Source organism: Juglans regia, chromosome 15 (assembly GCF_001411555.2).
Source record: "Juglans regia cultivar Chandler chromosome 15, Walnut 2.0, whole genome shotgun sequence".
In the NCBI taxonomy this organism is placed as follows: domain Eukaryota; kingdom Viridiplantae; phylum Streptophyta; class Magnoliopsida; order Fagales; family Juglandaceae; genus Juglans; species Juglans regia.
The window spans coordinates 8,191,637-8,219,161 of NC_049915.1; the positions used below are offsets into that span (position 1 = coordinate 8,191,637).

The window sequence follows — 27,525 nt, forward strand, 5'->3', positions numbered from 1 at the left end:
TTTAACCCGATAAAAATTAATTACTAAACGAGTTAAGCAGGTCGTCGTGTTGTGTCACCCGTTAATTAAATGATCAGATTCGGATTGATCTGTACAATTCAATATTCATGACTTGACATGATACAAACACGAATTGCCACCCTTAATAGAGATGGAGTAATTCTTTTTTCTTTTTTCTTTTTTCAGTAATTCTTTCATATGGGTGATAATTAGGTGATCATGTGATTAACAATCTGAAGTTGAGAAAATGAAAACAAAATATTAACTCATGTATACCTTGCAATATCGATCATGCTTGTTTTCTTACATAGCCATGATCAAAGCATATGTACGGTTTTTGTCTTTTTTATCATCATGTGTGTGTAGCACTTAACATGGGATTCACATTATTTAAGATTAATGTTTTGCATAATGTGAATTTCTAAGATTAAACATGCAAATTGGAATCTCAGATATTGGTACCGACAGACATGATAGGATCCATGCCAGTGAATGCTATTGGAGTTTGGTAATGTAAGTGATGGAGTTAGGATGGTTTTAAAGTTTATTTATTAGAAAAATCTCACAAGTTCAAGTAGTTTAGTATTAAGAAAAATATGGAAATATAAAGTGGGTTCTATAGTTTTTATTAAGTATTTAAATAATTAAATCCACACAAGTAATAATAAGAATGATACTAGTCTTCCCACTGGGGGCTCCTTCTAGGGATATTTTTTTTCGTGATTAAGGAAGTATTTTCTAATGATGTTGTGAATTTTTAGTAGTTTTTAAAAATATTTAAAACCATTAAAAACTGTTTGTAAAAAAAGAGCAAAAAATAAATACATAAATAAAATACACTAGCGAGAGCTCCCAGCGATGACTCTAGTGTTACTCTAATAATAATAGGTAGGCCTGCAACCTAGTTTGTTACAGTTGGGTTTGCGCTCGACCCAACCTGAATGGACTCATTTAAGGTGCCAACCCAACCCGAAGAAAATCAAATAGAGTCGAACCCATATGACCCAGACTTTAAAAACAACATCATTTACTTTTCCTTCCTTACTTCCAGAAAAGACTTATTCACAAAAATTACAAAATCATATACCACGGGAGAGGAAGAGAGAGAAGTGGTTTTGGACTCTTGGATCGAAGGAGATCTCGAGCAGAGAAGGTGAGGCATTCCAAGCATCGACCTTCCCAACACCAACTCATCAATAAGAAAACTATAGACTATGAAACCCAAAACTCAAAAAAGCTCATCCTTTTTTGCTTCTCTTCACTTCTCTGCATAGCAAACTCAAAAAACCCAGAAAGCACACAGCCCACAACCACCAAAGAACCATAAAAAATTAAAAAAAAAAAAAAACCCTAATCATCAAAGAGCTGCCAACAGAGATAAAGAGAAATGGCAAAATCAAAGAACCACACAACCCACAACCAATCCTACAAGGCCACAAGAATGGCATCAAGAACCCATAAAAGCACAGGTACACTTCCACGAAAGGGATAAATCCAATTTTTTTGAGAAACCAGAGGTATGCAAGAAAGCACAACAAGAAGAATGGTGGTTCCACGTTTTCGGTTTCTGGTGCTTTAGCACACTACGTGGTTTTTCTTTTCTTTTTGTGAAATAATTGGAACAAATTAAAAATCTAATAAAGCTCACCTTAAATGTAGGTTTACACTGCTCCTCATTGACCGCCTTTGCAGACTCCATTAACTAATGCTCTTTCATCCCCAAGCTTTCATGTACACTTTTTTCTTTGCATTTCTTAATCTTCTCTCTCAAGCCCACCTAACCTTCCCCTACAAAAATGGCACATCAATGGAGGTGCTGCAGTTGTGGGAGAACAACTTTACTGAGCACATTCCTTAGGGGCGGCTATTGGCTAGGGTATGAGAACAAAGTATACTTTTATACTCGAAAACCTCGGACGGGTTACACCCAAAATACAAACCCGCTATTTGTCGGGTTCAAGACCTGCTTAGATTATATCCCGATAAAACTCGGGTCGGGTCGGGTGGGTCTCATCGTATCCCACAGGTGATCGAGTCACATGCACAACCCTAATAATAGGAATAGAGCTCAAAAATTTCTGTACTAAGGTCTAATTAAGTTCATGCCTAAATTTGAGGGGCTTTAAGTGTGAGAATTATTCAAATAAGGTGTAACTTAAGACAATTATTGTTGTTTAATGTTATCTAAAATACTCATATATGCATCAATAAATGATGTAGAATATATTTATCCCTCTTCCAATTGAGATCTTCAAATTCAAGTAGGAATTTAAGGAGATATTTTTCTTCAAATATAAACATGGGTTGGGCCATTGGGCTAGAACTGACTTACCCCCGAGAGGCATAGCAGCAAAAGTATAACTGGCCCACCAATCGAGATAAGAAGAAGGAGGAGGCCTAGGGCTAGCGCGAGAAAAGGTTCAGCGAGGGAGATTGGACAACATTCGCTCTGACACAACTTTGCACACTTAAACGGCAGCAGAGCCACGCCACATAAAGTCGACGACATCGTACCCAGTATAGAGGATGGTATACTTAGATACAAAACTTCCCTCTAAGGTTTAGAAGACTGACTTAAGCATCGGAGGTATCTCACCACCACCCAAGCCCTCACATTTCTCGTATGCAGGAGTATCGAGCCCTGTGACCAGTGTGAGAAAAACATCGGTAACAAAATTCATGCCTAAATTTGAGAGGCTTTAAGTGAGATAATTATGCAAATAAAGTGTAACTTACGACAATTATGCATTTCTTCAAATTTAAACAGGTAGTTGAGAGGATTTTGATCCATATAAACTTATTACCATACATAATCACATTTAAAAGTTCTGCCAATCATATGTGAGGAAAGTAAGGTTGTAATCGAGCTAAGCCAAGCCAAGCCGATCTTTGGCTTGTCGAGCTCGACTCGACTAAAACAGTTTGAACTCAAGATTTTTATTTAACCTTTGTTCGAGTTCGAGTTGGTAAGCTAAACTCCCAACTCGAGTTCAAGCTCGAGCTCAACTCAGTTGTTTATTTTTTTTTTAATTTTTTGAATAAGATTGAATAATTAATAAATTAGATAAATAAAAAATCTAATATTTTTGTACCACTAACTAGTGGAACCTATATTAAATTATAAGATTTTAAACAATTATAAATAACTAATATGTAGTTAGTTGATATTTATCCATAATAACAATATATTATATGCCTACATAAATTATTAATATTTACACATAATATGATAGTATATATCTATTTTATAATGGTTCACACATACTAATATATGAAATTATTAAATCTTATCTACTAATTATTGCATAAATTATAAAATATAACTATGAAGCATATTCAATATATAGACATAAGTAATTAGGTTACATATTATATATTTAATTATAAAAGTAATATGCTTATGTTGTTAGCTAATAGATATATATATATATATATGTATATATATATATACATAGGTGTATGCCTATATTTATCAATATTTGAATGAGCTTTAATTGAGTTGAGCTAACGAGTTGACTTGGGCATAAACTAACAAACCTTAACGAGCCTCAGTCCAGTCGAGTCAAGCTTATTCAGGTATGTGTAATTTACTAATCGAGCGGGTATCTGCTTTCATGGTCAAGGTTTTTTTTTTTTACGAGTCGAGTTTGATTCGACTTTAATCGAGTGAGTATTGAGCGGGCTATCAAACATATTAGTTCATTTACAGTCTTAGAGGAAAGTAAAATGCAACTAGTGCTGACCAGGTTAGTGTGAATCTATTCAATTTAAATGGCATATGTATTGAACCAAAAATGTTATTAATCATCTTGTTGCATAGCATCAAATGATTAAAAATTATTATTTATATTTATCTTGTAATCATAAAATGTAATATTACAAGATAATTAAAAAAATGAATAATTAATAAAATAATAAATACTAATGGGTTTAAAGCTTTGGGATGTTGGTACATCTGAGTTTTACTCTAGATGATTAGGAATGTTAGCCCAACACCATGAAGACAAAGAAGTCCATTTTGGTTTTTTGGTGCCGTGGGTTGGCCACTACTTTTCTATCCAATTGAACATTGACTGTAGAACATATTTCATCAAACATTAAGGTCTTGCTGGATGCTTATATTGTTGTATATTTTCAAAAACTTTCATAATTCTTTCTTAAATATCACTTAAATATAAAACATTAATTTAATTTCTAATTCTTAACTTTTTCATCTAATCATTACTTAATCATTATCTAAATAAAAAATTCAATATAACTTTCTCAAACTTCCAAACAAAACACAAAAATAATACAATTTTTTCAATTTTTAAAACAAAAATAATATTAAAAATTTATATTCAAAGAAGTTTTTAACTTTATAATATTTTTTTTCAACTTTTTTTTCTCACTTCTCAAAACTTAATAAAACATCTTAACTCAAACCATTTTATTACTCTTCACAAAATTCATGCCCAAGTTTGAGGGGCTTTAAGTGAGAGAATTATGCAGATAAAGTGTAACTTACGGCAATTATTGTTGTTTAATGTTGTCTAAAATACTCATATATGTAGCAATAAATTATGTAGAATATATTTATCTTTCTTTCACTTGAGATTCTCAAATTCTCAAATTCAAATAGGAATTTAAGGGGATACATTTCTTCAAATTTAAACAATTAGTTGAGAGAATCTTGATCCATATAAACTTATTACTATACATAATCACATTTAAAAGTTCTGCCAATCATATGTGAGGAAAGTAGGGTTGTATTCGACCCGAGCCAAGCTGATCTTTGGCTTTTCGAGCTCAACTCGACTAAAAAAGTTCGAGCTCGATTCGGTAAGCTAAACTCCCAACTCGAGTTTGATCTCGAGCTCAGCTCAGGTTGTTTTTTTTTAAGTTTTTGGAATAATAATTCATAATTAATAAATTAGATAAATAAAAAATATAATATTTTTGTACAACTAACAAATAAAACCTATATTAAATTATAAGATTTTAAACATTTATAAATAACTAATATGTAGCTAGTTGATATTTATCTATAACAACAATATATTATATGCCTACATAAATTATTAATATATACACATAATATGATAGCATATATCTATTTCATATATGGTTCACACATACTAGCATATGAAATTATTAAAATTTATCTACTAATTATTGTATAAATTATAAAATATAGCTATGAAACATATTCAATATATAGGCATAAGTAATTAGGTTACGTATTGTATATTTAATTATAAAAGTGTTATGCTTCTATTATTAGCTAATACATATATATATTAGCTATATATATACATAGTCATATGCGTATATCTATCAATATATGAATGAGCTTTAATCGAGTTAAGCTAATGAGTCGACTCAGGCATAAACGATTGAGCATTAACAAGCCTTAGTCGAGTCGAGTAGAGTTTAGTCTGGTATGTGTCATTTACTAATCGAGCGAGAATCTGCTTTCACGGTCGAGTTTTTTTTTTACGAGTCGAGTTTTATTCGAGTTTAACTGAACGAATATCGAGCAGGCTAACAAACAGATTGGTTCATTTACAGCCCTAGAGGAAAGTAAAATGCAACTAGAAATCATAAATTTACTGCCAATTATAGTTCTAACGAGATTAGTGTGAATTTATTCAATTTAAATGGCATATGTATGGAACCAGTGGCGGACCTACACAGGGGTAGGGGGGCATGGCCCCCCCAAAGTTTGAAAAAAAAAATATGTATTAGTCTTTTTATGATTTAATAGGATTATATTATCTCATATTGTGTTAGTTTTCTCTCTAAAAAATTATCTAACATCCTCTACAAAATTATTTTGATCTTATAAATTATTTTAACTCAAAAATAGAATAAAAAATATTTTATTATAATTCTAGCTTTGCTCGGCCCCCTTACAACATATTTATGGTTCCTCCACTGTATGGAACGAAGATTTTTATTAATCATCATGCTACATAGCATCAAATGATTGAAAAATTATTATTTGTATTTATCTTGTAATCATATAATGTAATATTAAAAATTAATTAAAAATCGATAATTAATAAAATAATAAATACATGTGGATTTAAAGCTTTGGAATATTGGTACATCTGAGTTTACTCTAGATGATTAGGAATGTTAGCCCAACACCATGCAGACAAAGTAGTCCATTTTGTTTTTGGTGCCGTGGGTTGGCCACTACTTTTCTATCCATTAGAATATTGACTCTGGAACATATTTCATCGAACATTAAGGTCTTGCTAGATACTTATATTGTTGTATATTGTTTTAAAAAAATTCATAATATTTTCTTAAATATAAAATATTAATTTAATTTCTAATTCTCAACTTTTTCATCTAATCATTACCTAATCATTATCCAAACAAAAAATTCAATACAACTTTCTCAAACTTTTAAACAATACAAAAACAATACAATTTTTTTAAATTTTAAAACAAAAATAATATTAAAAATTTATATACAAACATATTTTTAACTTTATAATATTTTTATTCAATTTTTTCTTTCTCATTTCTCAAAACTTAATAAAACATTTTAACTCAAACTATTTTATTACTCGTCCCAAAATTCTGAAATTTCTAAATTTATGGGTGTATATAAGTCAAGTTCGAGCCAAAATATATAAATTTATATTTGGAACTGTTCATTATTTTTTTAATAAGTTTGAGCTTGATCACGAGTTACTAATTTTGACAAAGAAAAATTGTTTATATTATATCTTATAAACTTTTCAATAAATTTCAATTTCAACATACAAAATTTTTATAAATATTTTTTATATAATTTATTAGAAATGTATAAATGTTATATTTACTAGGATTCAAACAATATGCTTTATATTATGAACATAGTTATCTTATCTTTTTAAAAATTCAAAAAATAATCATTAGTTGTAAAAGACTTTCACATAAAATGTATAAAAAATAAAACTTATAAATAAGATTTGTGGAACTCTGAAATTGAATTTGATCCAATTTGATATCATTAGGGGTAATTCCCGCAACCAAACGAACAAGTGAGATCGAGAATTTCTTTAAACTTGGATATTAATGACTTAACTGTGCAACCAAACAAGTCTCCTCTTTCTCACACTAATTGATCACACCTGTCGCTCTCGCTCCTTTCCCAATCGTTTTCTTTGCCTTTAAGCGCGCCAACGGCAAGGATCTAATTTTGCCGGCGACAACCACGGTGTGAGTCTAATGATATAATCGCCCTCTAAATAGTAATGCAGGTATGTTCTTAATTTAGCAGAACTTTTTCCTCACTGGCTAGCTTTAATATAGAAGGGACAGAATGGTGGGGAAATCAGATTTTTTTTCGTTTGTTTATTCAGAGCTTTGTTTGGTTATTGAGAAACGTAGGATAGAAAGAAAAAAACTTTTCGGGCAAGATTTTTTGCCTTGCTGTGTGAAGCCATTAGATTTGATTAATTTATTTCAACTTGATAAACTTGGAAAAATATGCTTGTTTGCGCATACTTTTGTCACTTTGTGCAATGTATTTAATTTACATGTTTATACACTACAAGAAAAATCACTTTTATCGATGAAAGTTTTAGCGACGATATAAAAATCGTAGCTAAATATTCATCTATAGCGAAGAAAATTTTAAATTCGTCGCTAATATTACTTTTGACAACCAAAATTATACCGTCATTTATATTGGTTATAAATATATAAGCGGAAAAATTTTCTACTAAATAAGAAAGTAATTGTGATGACAATTATAAAACTAGCAATGACTATAATCGTCGTTAATAATCTTGTTGTAGTAGAGTATTGCCAACTAGTTTTATTTTGTCATAAATAATAAGTTTTAATAAAAATGTAATTTTTTTAAGTTTTAATCGAATAATCGACTTTTTACGACCTAATTTATCTTCACAAAAGATAATATTTTAGTGACGATAAAAAAATCGTAGCTAAATGTTTATCTTTAGCGAAGAAAATTTTAACATTCGTCGCTAATATTACTTTTAACAATCAAAATTATACCGTCATTTATATTGGTCACAAATATATAAGCAAGAAAATTTCTCACCAAATAAGAAAGTAATTGTTACGACAATTATAGAACAAGCAATGACTATAATCATCGTTAATAATCTTGTTATAGTAGAGTATTGTCAACTAATTTCATTTTGTCATATATAATAAGTTTTAGTGAAACTGTAATGTTTTGTCAATTTTAATCTAATAATCTACTTTTTACGACCTAATTTATCTTCGCAAAAGAAAATATTTTGCGATGATATAAAAATTGTAGCTAAATGTTTATCTTTATCGAAAAAAATTTTAACATTCGTCGCTAATATTACTTTTAACAACTAAAATTATACCATCATTTATATTGGTCACAAATATATAAACGGGAAAATTTCCCACCAAATAAGAAAGTAATTGTGACGACAATTATAGAACTATAAATGACTATAATCGTCGTTAATAATCTTGTTGTTGTAGAGTATTGCTAACTAATTTTATTTTGTCATAAATAATAAGTTTTAGTGAAACTGTAATTTTTTGTCAATTTTAATCTAATAATCGACTTTTTACGACCTAATTTATATTTGCAAAAGAAAATATTTTAGTGACGATATAAAAATCGTAGATAAATGGAATAAAACTTTAAAATTCATCACTAATATTACTTTTGACAACCAAACTTATATCGTTATTTATATTGGTCTCAAATACATAAGCGGGAAAATTTTCCACCAGATGAGAAAGTAATTGTGACGACAATTATAGAACTAGCAATGACTATAATCGTCGCTAATAATCTTGTTGTAGTAGAGTATTGTCAACTAGTTTCATTTTGTCATAAATAACAAGTTTTAATGGAACTATAATTTTTTGTCAGTTTTAGTCTAATAATGAACCTTTTATGACTCAATTTATTTTCGCAAAAGGTAATATTTTAGCGAAGATATAAAACTCGTAACTAAAGGTTTATCTTCAATGAGAAAAAATTTAAATTTGTCCCTGATATTGAACATATTGAATGATATTTTTAAAATTATGTTATTTTATTTTATGTATTGTATTATTTTTAACCAAAAATTTCAAATTTTCCATGATCTCACATCACCTCAAATTGCAAATATTCTTTTTTTTTAAAAAAAATTGAAATTAAATATTCTTTTTCCTATGTTTCGTGCTCTTATATAAATATATATATATATATATATATATACATATATATTTTACATCAATGCTCTTTTATTTTACTTGATGTTTTTAGTATTTGATTTATTTCAATTCCTTAATTCACGCTACCCACCAAGGGACTTTCAAATTTTAATAACTAAAAATATCTTCTTATTTTTTAAATTTTGAAATGGAATATGTATCTTGTTGAAACTTGAAACCGGGACACTTATATCTACACGTCGAACGAGATTTGGAAAAAATAAATAAGGCTAGTTACACAGGCGAATTAAGGATTAAAGAAAGAAAGGTTCTACATCTATGTTTATATTTTCTGGTATGTAATTTTTATTTTTTTATATTTCTTTTAAATATGTCTAGTTAAGTTTTCCACTAATTTTGAGAATGAAATCTTATTAATGATGATATAGTAGTATTATTTATGAGATTGAATTTTTTGGAGTTATTTATGTTTTCAACGATCTATTGTGCTTGCTTCATATTAATTGAAAAATAGAGTTATTGATATGAGTTCAATAATATTTTTCTTGTGATTTAGAATTTTGACAAAAATAAAATATTATATTTTTTATGATTTTTCTTTTAGTGTTTTAGGCTCCCAACAAAGCGATAAAAAAAGAAAACAATAAAAGCAATAAGTCAGAAAACACCAATTGTACCAGACTTTTTTTCATATCAATTCAGCTTTCTCTCCTCTATCTGTTAGTCTCATCGCTATTATTTTATAATTTCATTTCAGTGCTTGAAAGAGATAAAATTAGTAAAATAAAATAAAATAAAGATATTTTTATAAAATAATATTATTTTTATAAAATAATATTATTTTTATAAAATATTTTATAAAAATAATCTTTATTTAAAATATAATTATGTAAATTATTATAAAAAAATATTATTTATAAATTATTTTCCGTGATAATAACCCAGCTCTTTTACAGTAAACAAAAAAAAACAATAAAACCAATAAACCCAACTGCACTAATCTTTTCTTTCATATCAATTGTCTCTCCTCCATTTATTTATTAGTCCCATCATTGTTATTTCTTAATTTCATTTCAGCAGTATCTGAAAGAGACAAAATCGTAATAAAAAAAAGGAAAATAGATGAATAAAAGTTATTGTTCATCAATGTTTATAGACGCTTTCAATCATAGAATAGATATAAAAATATAATAAATAATTTAATTTTTTAAAATTTTAAAATAAAAATAATACTATAAAATTATATTTAATAAAATTATATTTAATTTTTAATAAAACATCTGATCTTATCTTAACTATATATCCAAATCCATTTGTTTTAGTTTTCAATTATGGTTTTAGTTTTAGTTGAACTCGATTTGTTTGTTAAATTTTTATAGGTACAATAAAATGGACAAGAGCTGGATGCATCTTATTAATAGATTTTCTACAACATATGTAGAAGGGGTGAATCAATTTATTGGTATTGCACGTGGTCATGCAGACAAACTGGGTAGGATCAAGTGTCCATGTGTCAAGTGTAAGAATGGATATTATAGGACTATAAATATAGTGGAAGATCATCTTTTCATTAAAGGAATTGATAAGAATTACACGCAATGGATATTTCATGGTGAAGATAAAACATGGAATGAAAATCAAGTTCATGACAATGGTGATGAAAATGACTGGACAGAAAATGTTGACGATGTTGAAGAAATGTTAGATGATATTTACATGGGAACATTTATGGATACTAATGTAGAAGAGTCTTCCACTAGCCAAGGTCCTGCATTGCCAGAATTAGGAAATATAAATTTTGAACAGTTGTGAGAAGATTCTCAACGTCAACTTTATCCAGGCTGTGTGAAGTTTTCAAAATTGACTTTTATTATAAGGTTGCTCCATTTGAAGACAATTAATAATTGGAGTAATAAGTCATTTGACATGTTGATCGACCTGTTGAGAAAAGCACTTCTAGATGGAGAGACGTTGCCTAAGTCATACTATGAGGCAAAACAATTGAGGCGAGGTTTGGACTTTAATTATGATAAGATAAATGTATAAAAAAATAATTCTGTACTTTTTTGGAAAGAGCATGCTAGTAGTCAAAAGTGTCCTATATGCAAAGAGCCAAGATGGGTTGACAATGAAAAAAAAGATAAGAAAATTTCTCATAAGGTGTTGCGGTATTTTCCATTGAAGCCAAGATTGCAAAGGTTATTTATGTCAAAAATTACAGCTGAGGATATGAGATGACATAGAGAAAAACGAGTTCAAGATTTGAATAATTTGAGACACCCAACCGACTCTGTGGTCTGGAAAGAATTTGTTAAATCGCATCAATAGTTTACTCAAGAATCTCGCAACGTTCGACTTGGATTGGCAACAGATGGTTTTAATCCATTTAGTAACATGATTACATTTTACAGCATGTGGCCGGTACTACTTATGCCGTATAACCTACCTCCTTGGAAGTGTATGAAAGATCCGTACTTCATGATGACCTTACTTATTCCTGGGCCTAGGGCACCTGGAAATGAAATTGATATGTATTTGAGACTATTGATTGATGAATTGAAGCAGTTGTGGGAAGAAGGTGTAGATACATTTGATGCATCAGTATCACAAACCTTTTGATTACATGCAACATTATTATGGACAATAAATGATTTTCCCGCATATGCAAACCTCTCCGGATGGAGCACTAAAGGAAAATTAGCGTGTCCAGTGTGTAATGAGCAGACAGAATTTATGTGGTTGAAATATGGGCAGAAGCATTATTATATGGCTCATCGTCGCTTTTTGCAACAGGGCATATTTGGCAGAAAAAAAAAAGAAAAAAAAAAGCTATTTTTAATGGTAAAGAAGAGCATAGATTGGCACCTCATGAACTGTTTGGCAATGATGTGTTAGAACAGCTTATAAATGTCAGAGATATGCAATTTGGAAAAATAAATAAGAGAAAACGTGCAGTAGAGGAGTTGAATTAGACAAAAAAAAGCATATTCTTTGAGTTACCATATTGGTCAACACTGAAATTAAGATACAACTTGGACGTCATGCATGTTGAGAAGAATATTTGTGATAATGTCCTAGGAACATTGATGAATATAGAGGGAAAGACAAAGGACACAATCAAAGCACGAAAAAATTTGCATCAAATGGGTCTTAGGAAGGAACTACACTTAAAAGAAGATGTCGGTTCTTATCTAATGCCATGTGCACCCTTCACATTGTCAAGTGATGAGAGAAAAAGTTTTTGTGCTTGGATAGAATCTGTGAAGTTCCCCGATGGTTATGCTTCAAATATTTCTTGGTGTGTGAACGTTGCTAATCGTCGGATATCAGGAATGAAAAGTCATGATTGTCATTTTTTTTTACAACAATTACTCCCAGTTGCAATTCGTGGATATTTAAGTCAGGGGCATATGGAGGGACCCACCATTTAAAGGAAAAAAAAAAACCCTTTTTTTCTACTCTATTTCTTTCATTCTCGACACCGACACCCTATTATTCTCTCAGAACTCTCTCTCTCCTAACATTCATCTTCGAGAGTCTTCTTCCCCTTCTCTATCCTTTTTGTTTTCTCTCCTCTATGTCTCCTACCCTCACCATAACACTTCAAACAACCATCTCACTTCTTTATCTCTTTCATCTCTCTCTCTCTCTCTGAAGCTCTTTGTTCCATCTGCATGTTTTTTTCAACTTTTTCGTTGATTTGTAATTTTTTAAAATTATTTTATTTCTGTGATTTTTCTCTTTTGTTTGTTTTTTCTCCCGAAGGCTTATTCTTCCGATCTGGAAAAATTGTGATTCTTTTTCCTGCATATTGGTTTTCTGTCCTCGTATTAGGAGTTTTTTTAGATCTACACATGTATTATATATTTAGATATTTATTTTATTTTATTTTGTTGCTGAGTTGAGATTTTTATTTTATTTTCTCACAAAATGTTTTGTGTTATAATCCCAGCGGTCCAGAGTTTTCTTCACCTCCTCTCTATTTCTCTGCCTCTCCATCTCTTTAATCTCTGTTTCTTTGTGTGTTTCTTGATTTACTTGATTTTTTTGCGAATCCTCACAAATCTGAAGGTTTATTTATCATATTTGAAGGTTTCCTTTTATTTTCTAGTTCTTGTTTCTGTATATTAAGACTTTGTTCTCCTTTTTTCGATAAATTCCTTTTTTACGAGTCCTTACAGATCCGAAGGTTTATTCTTCAGATTTGTAGAAGTTGTAATTTTTTTTCTTTCTGTATATTTTTTTTTGTCCTCGTATTAAGGATTTTCCTAGATGTACGCATTCATTATATATTCCGATGTTTTTGTTTATTTCTTTATTGAGTTGGAATTTTTTTTTCCTGACAAATGTTCTCTGCCATAAGCCCCACGTACATTCTTGATTCTTCTTCACCTCCTTTCTTTCTCTACTTCTCCATCTCTTTAATCTCTCTCTCTCTGTGTTTCTTGATTTGTTCGAATTCTTTTTTGCAAATCCTTACAAATCTGAAGGTTTACTTTTCAGATATGGAGGATTTTTTATTCTCTTATTCTTCGTTCTGTATATTCAGATTTTGATAAATATTTTTTGTTGCGTGTCCTCGCAGATCCTAAGGTTTATTCTTTAGATCTGGAAAAATTGGCAAACATTTTTTCTTTCTGTATGTTGGTTTTTTTTCCTCGTATTAACAATTTTTTTAGATGCACACATTCATTATATATTCCAAAATTCTTTTTTAATTTTTTTACTAAGTTCAAAGTTCTTATTCAACTGTTTGATTCTCTTTTTCTATTATTTTGTTTGTTATCTATTTTTTTAAAACAAGTAAATAAATTATACAATTTTCTTCCTCCTTTGATTTTCAGTATAATTTTCTTTTACATCTGAAGTTTTTTTTTTTTTTTTTGAGATATTGTTTATGTTAGCAGTTCGCACGTGCTGATGTAATATGGACCTTGCGAAATAGAAGTCGAAGATGGAAGAGGGAGCAACGGCAGTACACACCGAGTGTTTGATAAAAAGACTCGAACCTCGGTTTCCCCCATGCCTTCCCGAGTGAATTTCATCTGCTCTATTCTTTCCCTACGATAATTGATAGTATATATATATATATATATATATATATATATATATCTTTTTAATCTTCACAAATTCCAACAAACGTTGATCGACTCTACTTTTGTATAAATTCAAGTGTTATTTTTCGCTTTCTTCTTGTTTGCATTTCGTTCCCTTTCTGGAATTGTCTCAAAACAACATTCCGTAGGAGTTTTTGTATTTTTTTTTTTACATCGAAGCACTGCGTCTAAAGAAATTAATTACCTAATAAAAAATAAAAAAAAATATTTAACTGGCAAGAAGAATTAGAAGAAAACATACCTAGCGATGTCGAGATTGACAAGCAGAGAACAAAATTTCGGGAAATTGAAAGATGACATTCACTTTTATAATAAGCCGCAAGCGGTGAAAAAAAATTAAAAATAGAATCCGATAAGAGCTGTGGAAGCGGTGGAAAACAAAAAGAAATCAGAATTTGATAAGTTTGAGGCTTTTAAAGGAAGCGGCAAGAAGACTTGATTTTATACTTAAATCCAGTCAGTGCAGGCAGTGATAAAAAAAGAAGATAACTGGAATAGAAATTGGCCGAAGCGGAATCCAGACCCTAGGAGAAATCAAGACAGAGCAGGAAGGAAAATGAATAGATAATGGAGGGCAAAATCAGAAAGAAATGAGACAACTCCTGCCTGCTTATTCGCACTTATATATATAGTAGATATATTCATATATATGTCATAGAGGTCCTACAAGTTTTCAAAAAATATAAAGCACACATGAATATTTAATCTTGTATTTATATTAATTATATTTGTTAGTAATTGAAGAGGATCTGAATTGGAATATTATATATTTCAGTTATTTCAGTACTTTCCTATGCTGCTTGCAAATTGGATATTATAGAAGAAGCATCGGATCAGGAATACAGCAAAGACAAAGACAAAGACAAACTTTAATTCAAATCATGCACATAATCCATTAAGATAATTTCGACTTTATTGATGACAACATAAAAGTTCCTTTCTTTTTAAGCCCTTTTATATGAAGCATTTGTTGGAGTGCATGGTTTTACAGGGCTATCTAGACTCTAGAGGCATATTACCAGTGCCAAGGATTTACTTTTTCTGACGTAAATACTACATTTTTCACTTTTATTACTTGGAATGACCACATGACTGCTCAATGGCGCTCATGCTTCGGTTTCATTATAGCCTTAGATTCTTCATGAGCGGCCTGCAGATGGGAAAAACAATAACAAAATAACGGACAAAAAATCAGCATTAATTAACTCATACAATCAAAAGCATTTGTACTTACAATATATATTATAAATTTATGAAAAATGGTTTTTCAACTTCATGTCTAAATTTGAAAATTTTAAATGAGAGAGTGACACAATAAGTACTGAGGCAGTACGTAATAGATCATTTTGTAAGCTTATAACTTCAGATTTCTCCATTTCTCTCACATGGGGTCGATGATGATCGTCAGATATATAAGATCAACTTAATTCTAAATTTATAACCATTAAAGTTGCAGTACCGCATCAACAAATATTATTGAAAATGATAAAGTATTTTAAGACAAAAATAGCAACAGTTTTTTCTTGGCAGCCTCTATATATAGAAATGCCTAAACTAAATGAGTCCTGTGTATTTTCAAACCGAGGAATGCTATGCACCAGTTACTATTCACTCTCACACCTCACACCTATAGTTTTTCATAGGATGTGGAGTGTGAAGTGTAGGGTGGTGAAAATGAGTTGTGCTATACAGAAGCCTCACACCCTACACACCCACTTAAAAACATGTGATTTTACTTTTTTATCCTCATATTTCGTATTGATTCAATATGAAATATGAGGATAAAAAAATAAAATTACATGTTTTTAAGTGGGTGTGTAGGGTGTGGGGCTTATGTTTAGAATTTTTCGGTGAGAATATAGTAGCTGATGAGAAGAATTTTTTTTTCCAAACCTATTCATTGACACACTAAACACAACTCTAATATGGAAACCTTCTATGTCAGCTTACATAAAGAACTATGGATACCTTGATTCTATATGAATATAAATACGAGTATGCTACGCATGCACTAGTAGCTAGCATAATTCAAACTAAATAGTCACTATTCGTTTGGAGCACATTCTATGCTTGAAGGGGTCTCTCTCTCTCTCTCTCTCTCTCTCCTCTCCAATGCTGCCAAAAGTCTGAGCTAGATTCAAGAATCCAGTGTCTTCTGCAAGTCTGGGGATTAGTGAAAAGGGTTTTGATGGTAGGAATGTGAAATCCGATAGAAAACAACGTGCTTACACGCCACAGAATGATCCTGCAGATCATACCTAATTTTAAAACAGTTTATCTGTTGCATGTGCATGCCATCTAAAGCAACTTGGATTAGATTTCATGTGGGCGGGACTACTTTTATTTTCGCAGTAAGTATATAGTATAGGATAAACCATAATAATAATAAAAATCTGGGATCGAAAATAGCAAGAAATATTAAAATATAATAAATTGCAGGCAGGCAGGCAGCAGCTAGGGTCGGTGTTCGGATTGAACAATTAACTACCAGGAAAGGAAAGCTAGGTTTTGTGGGTCATGACGTGTTATATATGGGGGAACGTGTGATAGTCACAAGCTCTCGAGGTTCCAACATGCAAATTAATGAAGAATTGATAAGGTTATTTTATATGAGACATCAATGTTCCGTTCGAGGAAATAGCTAGCTTAATTAATTTGTATTCTACAGTAGTGAGAAGTCTCTAAAAGTGGCTAAAACCAATACAGTGATGATGCATGCATGTACGTATAAAAACATTGTATGATCATGTGTGCTGGACGCCTGCGCGCTGTACTTAACGGATTTTGGTAGATCATATCGATCCTAAACTCTAGAGAAATGTTTTAGGTACAAATAAATTTTATAAAAATAAATTTAACGTATTACGTGAAGATAAGCACGGCGGATTGTGATTTTTCTTTTGTAAAATCTTATTGTAGCTATTTTAAATTTAGCTACATGGACGTATCACGAATTTGTTGATAGGATGCATTTCAAACAGTTATCCATTTAAATATAAATACACCAAGTCATTTTATTATATTAACCGATCATGTAATTGAAGATGATATATAAAATCTAAAATGAAAAGTAACATTCCATGTACGTGTAAGATTATAAGTATAGCAGTGCGTTAGTACCTGATCTGCTCGTCTCCAAATCCTAGTCTACCATTGCTCCCAGTATTTGCAGTGCTGGTTTTGTAATTGGGCAGGGGGACATGGCCAGATTCTATGTTCATCACGTCCTGGACAAGAACCTCGTAATGCCTTCGAACTTCCTCTGCAGATTTCCCACCCACAGCCTTTGCAACATTTTGCCAGCGGTCTGGGGTGTCCTTGTCGTACAAAGCCAGAGCCTGCTCGAATTGCTTGTTTTGTTTTGGTGTCCATGAGGAGTTAGAACCACTTGAAGAACTGAAAAGGCTTGATGCCATATATGTGCTTGAAACTCTAAATGGGAATTTAGCTCAAAAGATCAGTAAGTAATATTACAGAAAATAGAAAGATCAGCTAGCCCTGAAGGAAAGTGAGGGAAAAGTTGTAGAGAAAGTGAAGCGCAGAAGCAGCCTCAGTCAAGGGATGATGGTTTGTGGGGAAGAGACTGCAATGCTTGTTCCTTATAAACTGGCTGAAAGGAGGGTGGTGGTGGGATAGTACTGCAAGTTGGGAATTGTTTAAGGGTATGACAAGAAGTGATTCACCTTCTAAGCAAAGCTAAGAAGGACAAAATAAAAAATAAAAAAATCTTCCAAACACTAATTTGAAACAGAAAGACCACATCTGATGAAAATAGTTTCAAATTTTCCATATCCAAAACAAGTTGATTTGTAATCACGTTTTTTCTCCCTTTTTCTTAATATATGATAGAGTTATTATATTTTCAAGCTAGTGTATAGAGTATACTATCCATATATATCACTTAAATTGTAATATATGATTTGTAATATTCAAATTTTAAAATATCTTTCAATCAAATTATTCTATATAAACATTTTACTCAATATACTCTATACATCAACTTGAGAATGTGATTTTTCTATATAATATATTGTCAAGTTACACCCTGGTGGGGATTAGATCCCAAATTCTTAATTCTACTGATCAACATTCCCATCCCTTTTTTCTTGCTTTCCTTTGAGGCTCAGCCGACAAAAAATGCCTTTTTGGTGGGATCCTCATGTGATTTTCTTCCCTCATTCAGGCTACTTGTAATAATATTGTCCCACTATATATTAAAGAGCATATGATTATTCAGCTATATATAATATTAATCTTAATACCCTAAAGCACTGATCATGCACTGGTACGTCCATGAGTGATTTTGGGTTTCACACTTATAATTGGCATGAAACTAGGAAAAAAAAAAGTATAGTTATTTGGGTTTCAAGATATTGGAACTTTTGAAGGAGTGATTATATTGATTTTGTTTTTTTTTTTTCCTTGCCAAATGATTATATTGAGATTTTGCAGTGTGTCCTGTGGATCAATTTAGACCCTCTTATCGTATAAATTATTGTTTAGCTATGATCCTTTTATCATGTTTTAATACTAAAAAATTAATAGTTAGAATGATAATGAATAATGCCTGCATTGTAAGGGACAAAGTATCACAATCCCAAGCAGACCAAGCTCAGCCCACTAAATGACCACCTCTAGAAGACAAAGGAAGAGAGAAGAATGTGAGACAAGGAGGGGACAAGGAGATGAGTGTTGTAGGAGGAAAAGATGGACTGTGTCAAGAAAAAGTGAGAAATTGAGAGGTGGTCAGACAAGCAAAGGGAAGGGTGGCCACGCCTGACCACAGAAGGGAGGCACGCGGAAAGAAGGATTAGATAAAATGGGACTTCGACTACTTCTTCAAGGGCTGCTTCAACCTGGTGAAGAGAGTTCCAGCAAGAACATCTTTTTCTAACAAATAAATCTCCGACTTCCATTGTACAATGAAAAATGAGAGATTATGAGAAACTGTAAAATAAACATATTATAGTAGATTTCACCTCCCTAAACGCCCTGTGGGCGTAGACAATATGTTGAACCACATAAATCTATATATTCATTTCTCTTTACTTTCTCTACACTTATTTTCCTTTTACCGCCATAGATGTACACGCTGACACGCCGCAAATACCGCACTGGACCACTGCTAGGGACTCCAGATCATACCGATCGAGACCCGAATCATCTTAGCGGGTTGGAAATTACTATTTCTCCCCTTTCAACTTGTTGTGCAATTTTTTCGACATTAACAGCCATTTCTGTTAAGTACTATGATTAAAGGATACCATAGATCTAGCCTCTAGTTAAGACTTGAGGAAAATTTGAGTAGGAAAAAAAAAAAGAAGAAAAATAGAAAAAATAGGCGTTGGAGGCTGAGGGAAGGATCAGCTCCTCCATCCCGACGATTTGGGGTTTCTTTGGATCTCTATAGGTAGATCGATCTCCCTGAGTCATGTGTCTCTATAGTTTTACTATGATTATGGAACCAATTGACTATCACTTCATATTTTTTTCTTTTCACTTGAGGGATGAAAAACCGAAAGTTTATAAAATATATATGGTGGAGCATATAGTGCAGGGTGATGTACCCGTGCATGAAGGCCGGATAATCTTGCTTGGCAGAGATGATCAATATTGGTGTATTCATGAAAGCTTCAATAGCTTTGGAGTTTCACTTATTCCAAAATGGCTGTACTTCAGTCTCACTAGTACAGGGATCGAGACGAAATGATATTCTGTAGTTCTTTATGCGTAAGCTGATCTGCATCATTATTGGTGGAAGTCTTTCTTTATAAATACATATATATATATATATATATTATCTTTTTATTTGGTGTTTTATGGGGCTTGGAAATGGTGTTTTTATCGTTCGGCTCGGATGATCATGATGTCATGCTCAGCTGCTGAGACGTATTGCGGAAGTGGTCGTATATATCATAGCCAATTCAGATGAGTCAACAGGTATTTTGCTCTACAACATTTTTTTATTTTATTTTTTTTGTGGCAGCCTAGCAAGCTAGCTAACAGTACGTACCCAAATCCAAAATACCTGATGATTTCGTATCCGTCTCTATTCGAATGTTTCCGAACCGGATTTTACATTTCAGAAAACATTTATCTTATAAATAAAACGACGTGCTTTTAACGCAGTTTTTTTTATAAGTCCGGGTAACCCTGACCATCTTTAAACTGATTTGAGGATGTGCATTAGCTATATTTATGTCATAGTTTTTTAATAGTACTCAGTCTATCCACAATGATTCATTTCGAGATTTAGAATTGAATAATAATTTGTAAAGTTTCAAATTTTCACGCCTTATATAATAAACAATTCGACTTTTTTTAAATCTCAAAAAAATAATAATATTAAAAATGATATTTTTAATTTTCATCTCAACTCATCTCATATCAACTTACTATCCAGATGACATATTAAATTAATAAACTTGAGTTTTTGTTTTGATAAATTCAGGACCTGTATTTGCTGTGAACATATCAAACTCTTGGAAAATCAAGCCAAAAACCTAGCTAATTAAGATCATTAGATATATATATATATATATATATATATATATATATATATATATATTCTCCTAGTGATTTTTAGTCTTTATGGATAGATCCCAAAGTAGAAGAATATGATGACGTTCTCCATATCATGACCACTTGGTTAGATCCTTTGATTGAGATACTCCCAAGAACTGGATCGAAATCCCGGCAATAAGAAGACAAAAATGCATGCAAATGCGTCAGGGCATCGTATATATTTGACCAAATCTCTGATTTTTGGAATCCCAATCAAAAGAAGTAGTCTGTCTCCAGCTTGCCGAAAGCTATTTTACATAAAAGAGAAATATTCTAAAAATAATATCATAAATTAACATAGATTGATATGATTTATCAAATAGTAAAATTATTTTTATAATAAAATAGATATGACAGATCATATGAAGTCACGTCAGTTTGTGAGATTAATTTTATAGAATTCCTAATTTACGACAGTATCACTCCTCTTACATCATTGGCCAATGGGTTCCTTTCATTCTCTTCTAAAGAAAACCAGCAGTTTTCACTCTTTTCTGCATGAGAACCTTTATCAAGATTAAAAGTTCACAAACAAGATATTAGTGTTGTCAAATGGAAGCCCAGCCTTTTGAATTGATCGAAGCATATATAATTGTGGCGACAAAATTAACTAATGAGTCCCACTTACAAAATTTATAAAAGATGATAAGTACCATTCAATCTTAGTACTCTTATAGGCCAGGTACGTATAATCTCTTATATTGATCTAATGGCTTCGAGCTTGACACGTGGCAACTACCTATATATGAATCTTATTCATAAGAATTTTAGTAAAATAGTGGACAATCTCGCTGTAAAAGAAGGTAACAGTTTCATTCCAAAAAAAACTTTCTCACTATATATAAATAAAAGGAGTAATGTTATATACAATCGTGAAATGTGCAAGTACCGTACATGAGTTGTTTTAAAAAAGAGTGAGGTTTTTTATTAAAAATTATTATTTTTTCAAGTGAGTTCATATTTATTTATTTTTTTAAAAATAATTATACGACGTTTACGTACTCACGACTGCAACTATCATTTCTCAAATAAAAGAGACTGATTTATTCATTGGATCGGTGTCCCCAAACTGTAGTGACAATTTTCTTTATTTTTGCTGTCACGAAAAAAATGCATATTCAAATAAATTAACCTAAGAATTTATGGGTTCTCAGAGGTAGGGTCATCTAGCCATTAGAAAGGACCACAATGGGTGGAAATCTTTCATGAACAAATTAAGGGTATATATCTTTGGGAAAACCATCTTTATCACGGAACTTCTTGATAATTATGAATAGTGCTGCAAAAGACTGGAACATTCTATTTTAGCATCCGTGTTTAATTTGGACATGAAGTACTTTTTTATTGATTTTACAAGTCATATATAGCGCTGATCAATCAACTCGTGGTCTCATTCGGATATATATATAAGAGAGAGAGAGAGAGAGAGAGAGAGAGAGAGAGAGAGAGAGAGAGAGAGAGAGGACATATGTTATAATAGAACAAGATATATATGCTATATATATATATATATATACATTCATGTCAGATTCTAAAGATGATTTCCAAAATCTTATGGAAAATTAAAGCGATTCCTCGATCTGTTTACTATAGAGATAATTAATTTAGAAGGTGCAGTTTGATTCTTGTTCTCCCAACATTTGGGCTACTTGTTTGATGTGCATGCAATAGTAACAATATATAGTTGGATTGTATGGTACTATTTTCGGTCAAGGACAATATTTATTAATATTACTACTATTACTATTATTCTTAGTAAATGGGTAATCCATGACCGGCCATATAGTGTCCGCATAGACACTACAAGAAATATGGACTCTTGCTTTGGATTTTTTTCCCAAGACTACCACTAGTGGGAATTAGCTGGCTGATGGCGCAAAATAAGACCGTCGCAATAAGTTTGCCCAATTACCACTGCATTTTGTGCATCAAGTGTACAACGGTGGTGAAAACCACTTATTACGACAGGAATTACTTCATTGTAAAAGGAAATGTTACAAAACATTGTTAGCCCTAAAATTTACCCATGTGGCCATGGACTCAGAAAGTGGTCGAAGATTCACATGCAAGCCTTGGGAGTAAACACTTCACATTCCTTTTTGCCATATAGTAGAGCAAAATCTCTAGATCTGAGTCGTCGACAAATATTTCCTATACTCGTCGTCCTTTTAGGTCTAGTATTGCCGCTAGTTGCTACCCCGTTCAACCTCACGGCCAGGGACGATGGAAGTGGTGGTTGGACTAGATCGACCATATACGGCACGGTTGAAGAGCACTGAGAGAGAGAGAGAGAAAGAGAGAGAGAGAGAGAGAGAGAGAGAAGATGTTAGTCTCGGCAGAGAGAGAGTTTGATGTTGGTAGCAAGAGAGAGTGAGATACCCGGGAGAGAACTTCACGCTTTCAGTCATTTGAGGGACTGGGCTGAACTTCGATCCTTGTAGGCTTTCTTCATGGTGGCTCTGAGGTGGTGCAATGGTGGTTTTCCATGATGCGCACGGTGGCATGAGCGGATAAACAGTCCCAACGCTGCTCTGTTTTGGGTGCATGAAACAAGGGCTTTTCTGGTTTAAAATTTATGATGGGGTGGTTTTCGTGGGTTTGTCGTCAGTTGTTCCCATGGCGGTTCTCGGCGGAATTGGGGCTGTTGGGAAAACATACACAAAAATGAAAGAAATCTGAGACCAACCATACAACAAAGATGTCCATCTTATCAAGAGTGGAGGAGCGGCGCAAAGAACTAGGAGGTGGCAGAGATTACGTCGATGAGGTGATGGCTGAACACTGAGAGAGAGTGATGAGAGAGAGACCAACTAATGAGAGAGAGAGATTACGGGATGGAAGAAAGCACGGCGTGAGGGAGAGAGGGAACTCGCCGTGAAATCGTGAGAGGCGTGAGACGGACTGTGGGATCCCGACGTGGTGGAGGGGCTAGCGATGTCGCTGGCTTCACCGACGTGTCACGGGGCTGAAAATGAGACGTGAGGGGCAGGTTTTGTTGTTCTGTTTTTAGTGAGTAAAACATGGGAATGACTTCTCGTGGTTCCCCAGTGGTTGGCATCGTTAGGATGGTGCAGGTACGGTGGTTCGCGTCATGGTTGTGGTGACTTGAGGAGGTGCAGTTGATCACAGAGGAAGATTTATACTCTGTTTTGGGTGTATGAAAATAGGGGTGAGAAACTGATGTGAGGGAGAGGGAGAAGGAAGTCTGAGCAATGTGTTAGTTAAAACAAAATGAGAGATATGGTGAGAGAGGAAATAAGATGAGTGGGAAGAGAAATGCCTGAGAGAAATAAGGTATAAAGGGAATAGAGAACCAACGTGCATATCATAAACAATAAATAAAAGAAACTGTTGGTGCAGGGGAAGGAAAGACATGGGGAAGAGAAAGTTCAGTGCAGAGGGGAAACGAAGGCATCAGGGAAGTAGTTGTGGAACACTGATGTGAGGGAGAGAACGAAGATTTGTAACTGAAATAGTGGGGGGGGGGGGGGTTTACTTAGTGTTGTGACTGCATAAAAAGAGGGAGAAACGGGGAAAGAAATAAGGAAAAGGGAGATCAACGTGCATGGGGCATGCTTGTGTGCAATGCTTTCTAATTTAACCTACAGGCTTTGGGTCCATTTTGAGAAAATTTGGGTCTATGTCTTGATGGTAGATGAACTTAAAAAATAAAATAAAATAAATTGAATGTGAGCTTCGGGCTCAGGTGTTACATCCTTCCTCCCTTACAAAAATTTCATCCTCGAGATTTGCTGCACCTAAGTCAAAAATCCATAATTCTTAATCCCTCATATCCATGCCATTCATATATATATATATATATATATATATATATATATATATCATACACCTAAGTGGGTTCAATTCAAGCCTAAAAATATGAGAAAAGCTACTTACAACCGGCCTTGCGCAACCTTATGCAACCGGCGCTCCTTTTGATGAGAAATTATCCTCAAACAGACTTCACGTGAATTGTTCTAAGATTCGAAACGTGCGAAAAAGAAAATCGTCAACTCCTCTGTAAGCCCAACACTTCCACCCATTCACCTCTGCACAAAGCAACTCCACGCTACTGCCAAAGTCGTGAGCGGCCCCATGCAGTGCACCCAACTCTACAACCGTGCACCTGCATCCACACGAAGCCAAGAACCACTCAAAGCACCGCACGTCCTCTCGGTGTTAACCAACACCCCCACCGTTTGAATCTGCGTAGCCCAAGCCACTGCCAAACGCTACACTGCTCCACACACGGCAGCACCACCACTCTATATCGTTTCTGCAATTGGCAAGATAGGTTTGTGTCCTTTTCTTCCTATAACGGCACCATGCAAACTTACTTAGGAGTTAATTGGTTTAACTTTCTACTTTTCAGAGGGTTCTCCGAAATTTTCATGGGTGGTTTCAGGTAGCAGTCATAGTGCTCACTTGATGGAGAGTGACATCATAGAAATCTGCCACATGTTAGAGCCCAGATTGTGGATGAAATTACTTATATCTAGTTGGTACAAAAGGGTTGTCGACATAAATATCTTGGCAAAAAAATATTATTATATGCACACATCATACAAAAGGTATTAGGGGTATCGTGGCATTAAGTTATAGAGTTTGGGTCAATTAAAATGTCTGCTGTAGCACGACCCCAAATAAGCGAAAAGAAACAAACGAACAAAAAAGAAACGAAAAGCAACCGAAGTTTTGCAGAGAATCGGAAGACTGTATCTTGTTAGACGTAACCTTGACTATCAGAAGCTTCAGGTCCTCGACAAAAGCTCGGGTAGGATCCATGGCACTGGGTCGAGTAAGAATACGGCGGGCGACTTAAAGAAGAGCTACCATGCACCAAGAGAGGCGCGATGGGCTTTCGTTTTTCGCAGTGATTGCTTAATGTATGAAAACTAGAAGCCGTGAAGGAGTTGACTTGGAGACTTTTTTCCCACGTTTCAAATCTTAGAATAATTCACGTGAAGTCTGTTTGGGGGTAATTTCTCATCAATAGGAGCGCCGGTTGCATAAAGTTGCTCAAGGCCCGTTGTAAGTAGCTTTTCTCTAAAAATATAGACCTCAACAATACAATTAAAAGCCTAACATTAATTCAAATCTCTCCACATAATGTAGTAACCTCGTACAAGTAACATAATAAACTCTCCAAAGTTCATGGTCTTTAATCTCATACTTGATTCATGAAGATATTCAACTCGTGATTTTTAAAAATTTATAGTTTAGAAAATCCTAAAAAACCTAAAGTCCATAGCCACATGATTCAAGTCCTAATTGATCTCAAGTTAAGTGATTTCTAAAAATTTATAGTTTAGAAAATCCTAAAAAACCTAAAGTCCATAGCCACATGATTCAAGTCCTAATTGATCTCAAGTTAACTAATTTCCAAACTCCACGAAATATACTCTCAAACCATCATATTATCAAAACCATGTTTCCGCTGCACACTCTAATGATTTTTCCAAAATGTTTAAGACTAAGAATCATCCATTTCAATACCTACTAAGATGACTCTCACCACTATTTGATAGCATCCGACTTCCTGTCGCCAAAATATGCAAAGTCTATAACTTTACATCTGAAAATAATTGTAGCTTAAAGTTTGCAAAATCTAGCCTTAACTTTCAACCTAATCATCCCTTGTAGTCCGAAAATATCTACACCTCAAATCTAAAAAGCATTTCCTAAAGCCACAAATTTCCAAAACCTCATATGTTATAAAAATAAATAAATAAATAAAACGAAGCATTTCGTAAAATCTAGAAACTCTAAAACCTCAAGTTTTGGAGCCTACAGAATTCTAAAACCTTAGATCATAAAAAATCATTTTTTTTTTTTTTGAATCTTGAAACCTCAGAGTTCCAACATCTCAATCCATAAAGTCAACAAAATCTCAAACCTTAAGTATCCATATAATCATCTCTAAATCCTCAAATTTCTATACCTCAAATCTGAAGTTACTTCTTAAACCCATAAATATCTGCAACCTCATATGTTATAGTCTGCAGAACTTCAAACCTAGCTCTGATACCAATTGTAACACCTCAGTCCCAGATGGATTGGAGAGTTACTCATTGTCACTCATAATTATTTTTCAACCATATAGTTATAGACTCTAAAGTTTTCAATGGCACGTACAACTTACTGTTTCAAATCAACTACTCCAATAAGATTAATCTAAATACCACAAAAGTCTCAAATTTAACATCAACCCTCCAAGATACCAAGTCAACAGATCAAAACAGAACTATAAAATAAAATCTCCAATAACCAAAATACCATCTTTGTACTTAATCCACTATGCTCACGTCGTCTTATACATGATTTCTAGTCTTGATCCCAGTTGTACAATAAAAAATATCTAAAAAATGTTATGGAGATAAGAGGTGAGTTATCAACAACTCAATAAGCAAAGAAAATATATTACTATGTAAATATGAGCCTTTTTAGAAAGTTTGGTATGCAGAAACAAAACATTTAATTTTTATATGTAGATCTCATAAATGTGTTATCAGAAAATCAGAGTGACTTTTCAATCTTTTCATACTCAAAAACTAACTGTTCATATTCAAATATTCTTTTCGTATTCAAAGACCCTTTTCATAATCAAAAACACTTTGTTCATATTCAAAAAATAACTGTTCATAATCAAAAACACTTTGTTCATATTAAAAAATAAACTGTTTAT

The 27,525-nt window shown here is 32.7% G+C and overlaps 1 protein-coding gene and 1 pseudogene across 1 annotated transcript; one reads left to right on the plus strand and one right to left on the minus strand.

Moving 5' to 3' along the window:
- Window positions 1-1,387: 1,387 nt before the first annotated feature.
- LOC108991637 lies at window positions 1,388-11,778 on the plus strand (annotated as a pseudogene).
- A 3,594-nt stretch (window positions 11,779-15,372) lies between these two features.
- LOC108991638 (protein RADIALIS-like 4) lies at window positions 15,373-17,692 on the minus strand. The gene is made up of 3 exons (XM_018965968.1): window positions 17,397-17,692; window positions 16,506-16,521; window positions 15,373-15,426 (listed from the first exon to the last, which is right to left on the minus strand). The coding sequence occupies exons 1-3, from the start codon at window positions 17,690-17,692 to the stop codon at window positions 15,373-15,375; spliced, it is 366 nt and encodes a 121-aa protein (XP_018821513.1).
- Window positions 17,693-27,525: the final 9,833 nt, after the last annotated feature.

Excerpts from the sequence above, each read along its gene's own strand:
- LOC108991638 (XM_018965968.1), bottom strand. The coding sequence starts at position 17,692 with ATGGCATCAAGCCTTTTCAGTTCTTCAAGTGGTTCTAACTCCTCATGG.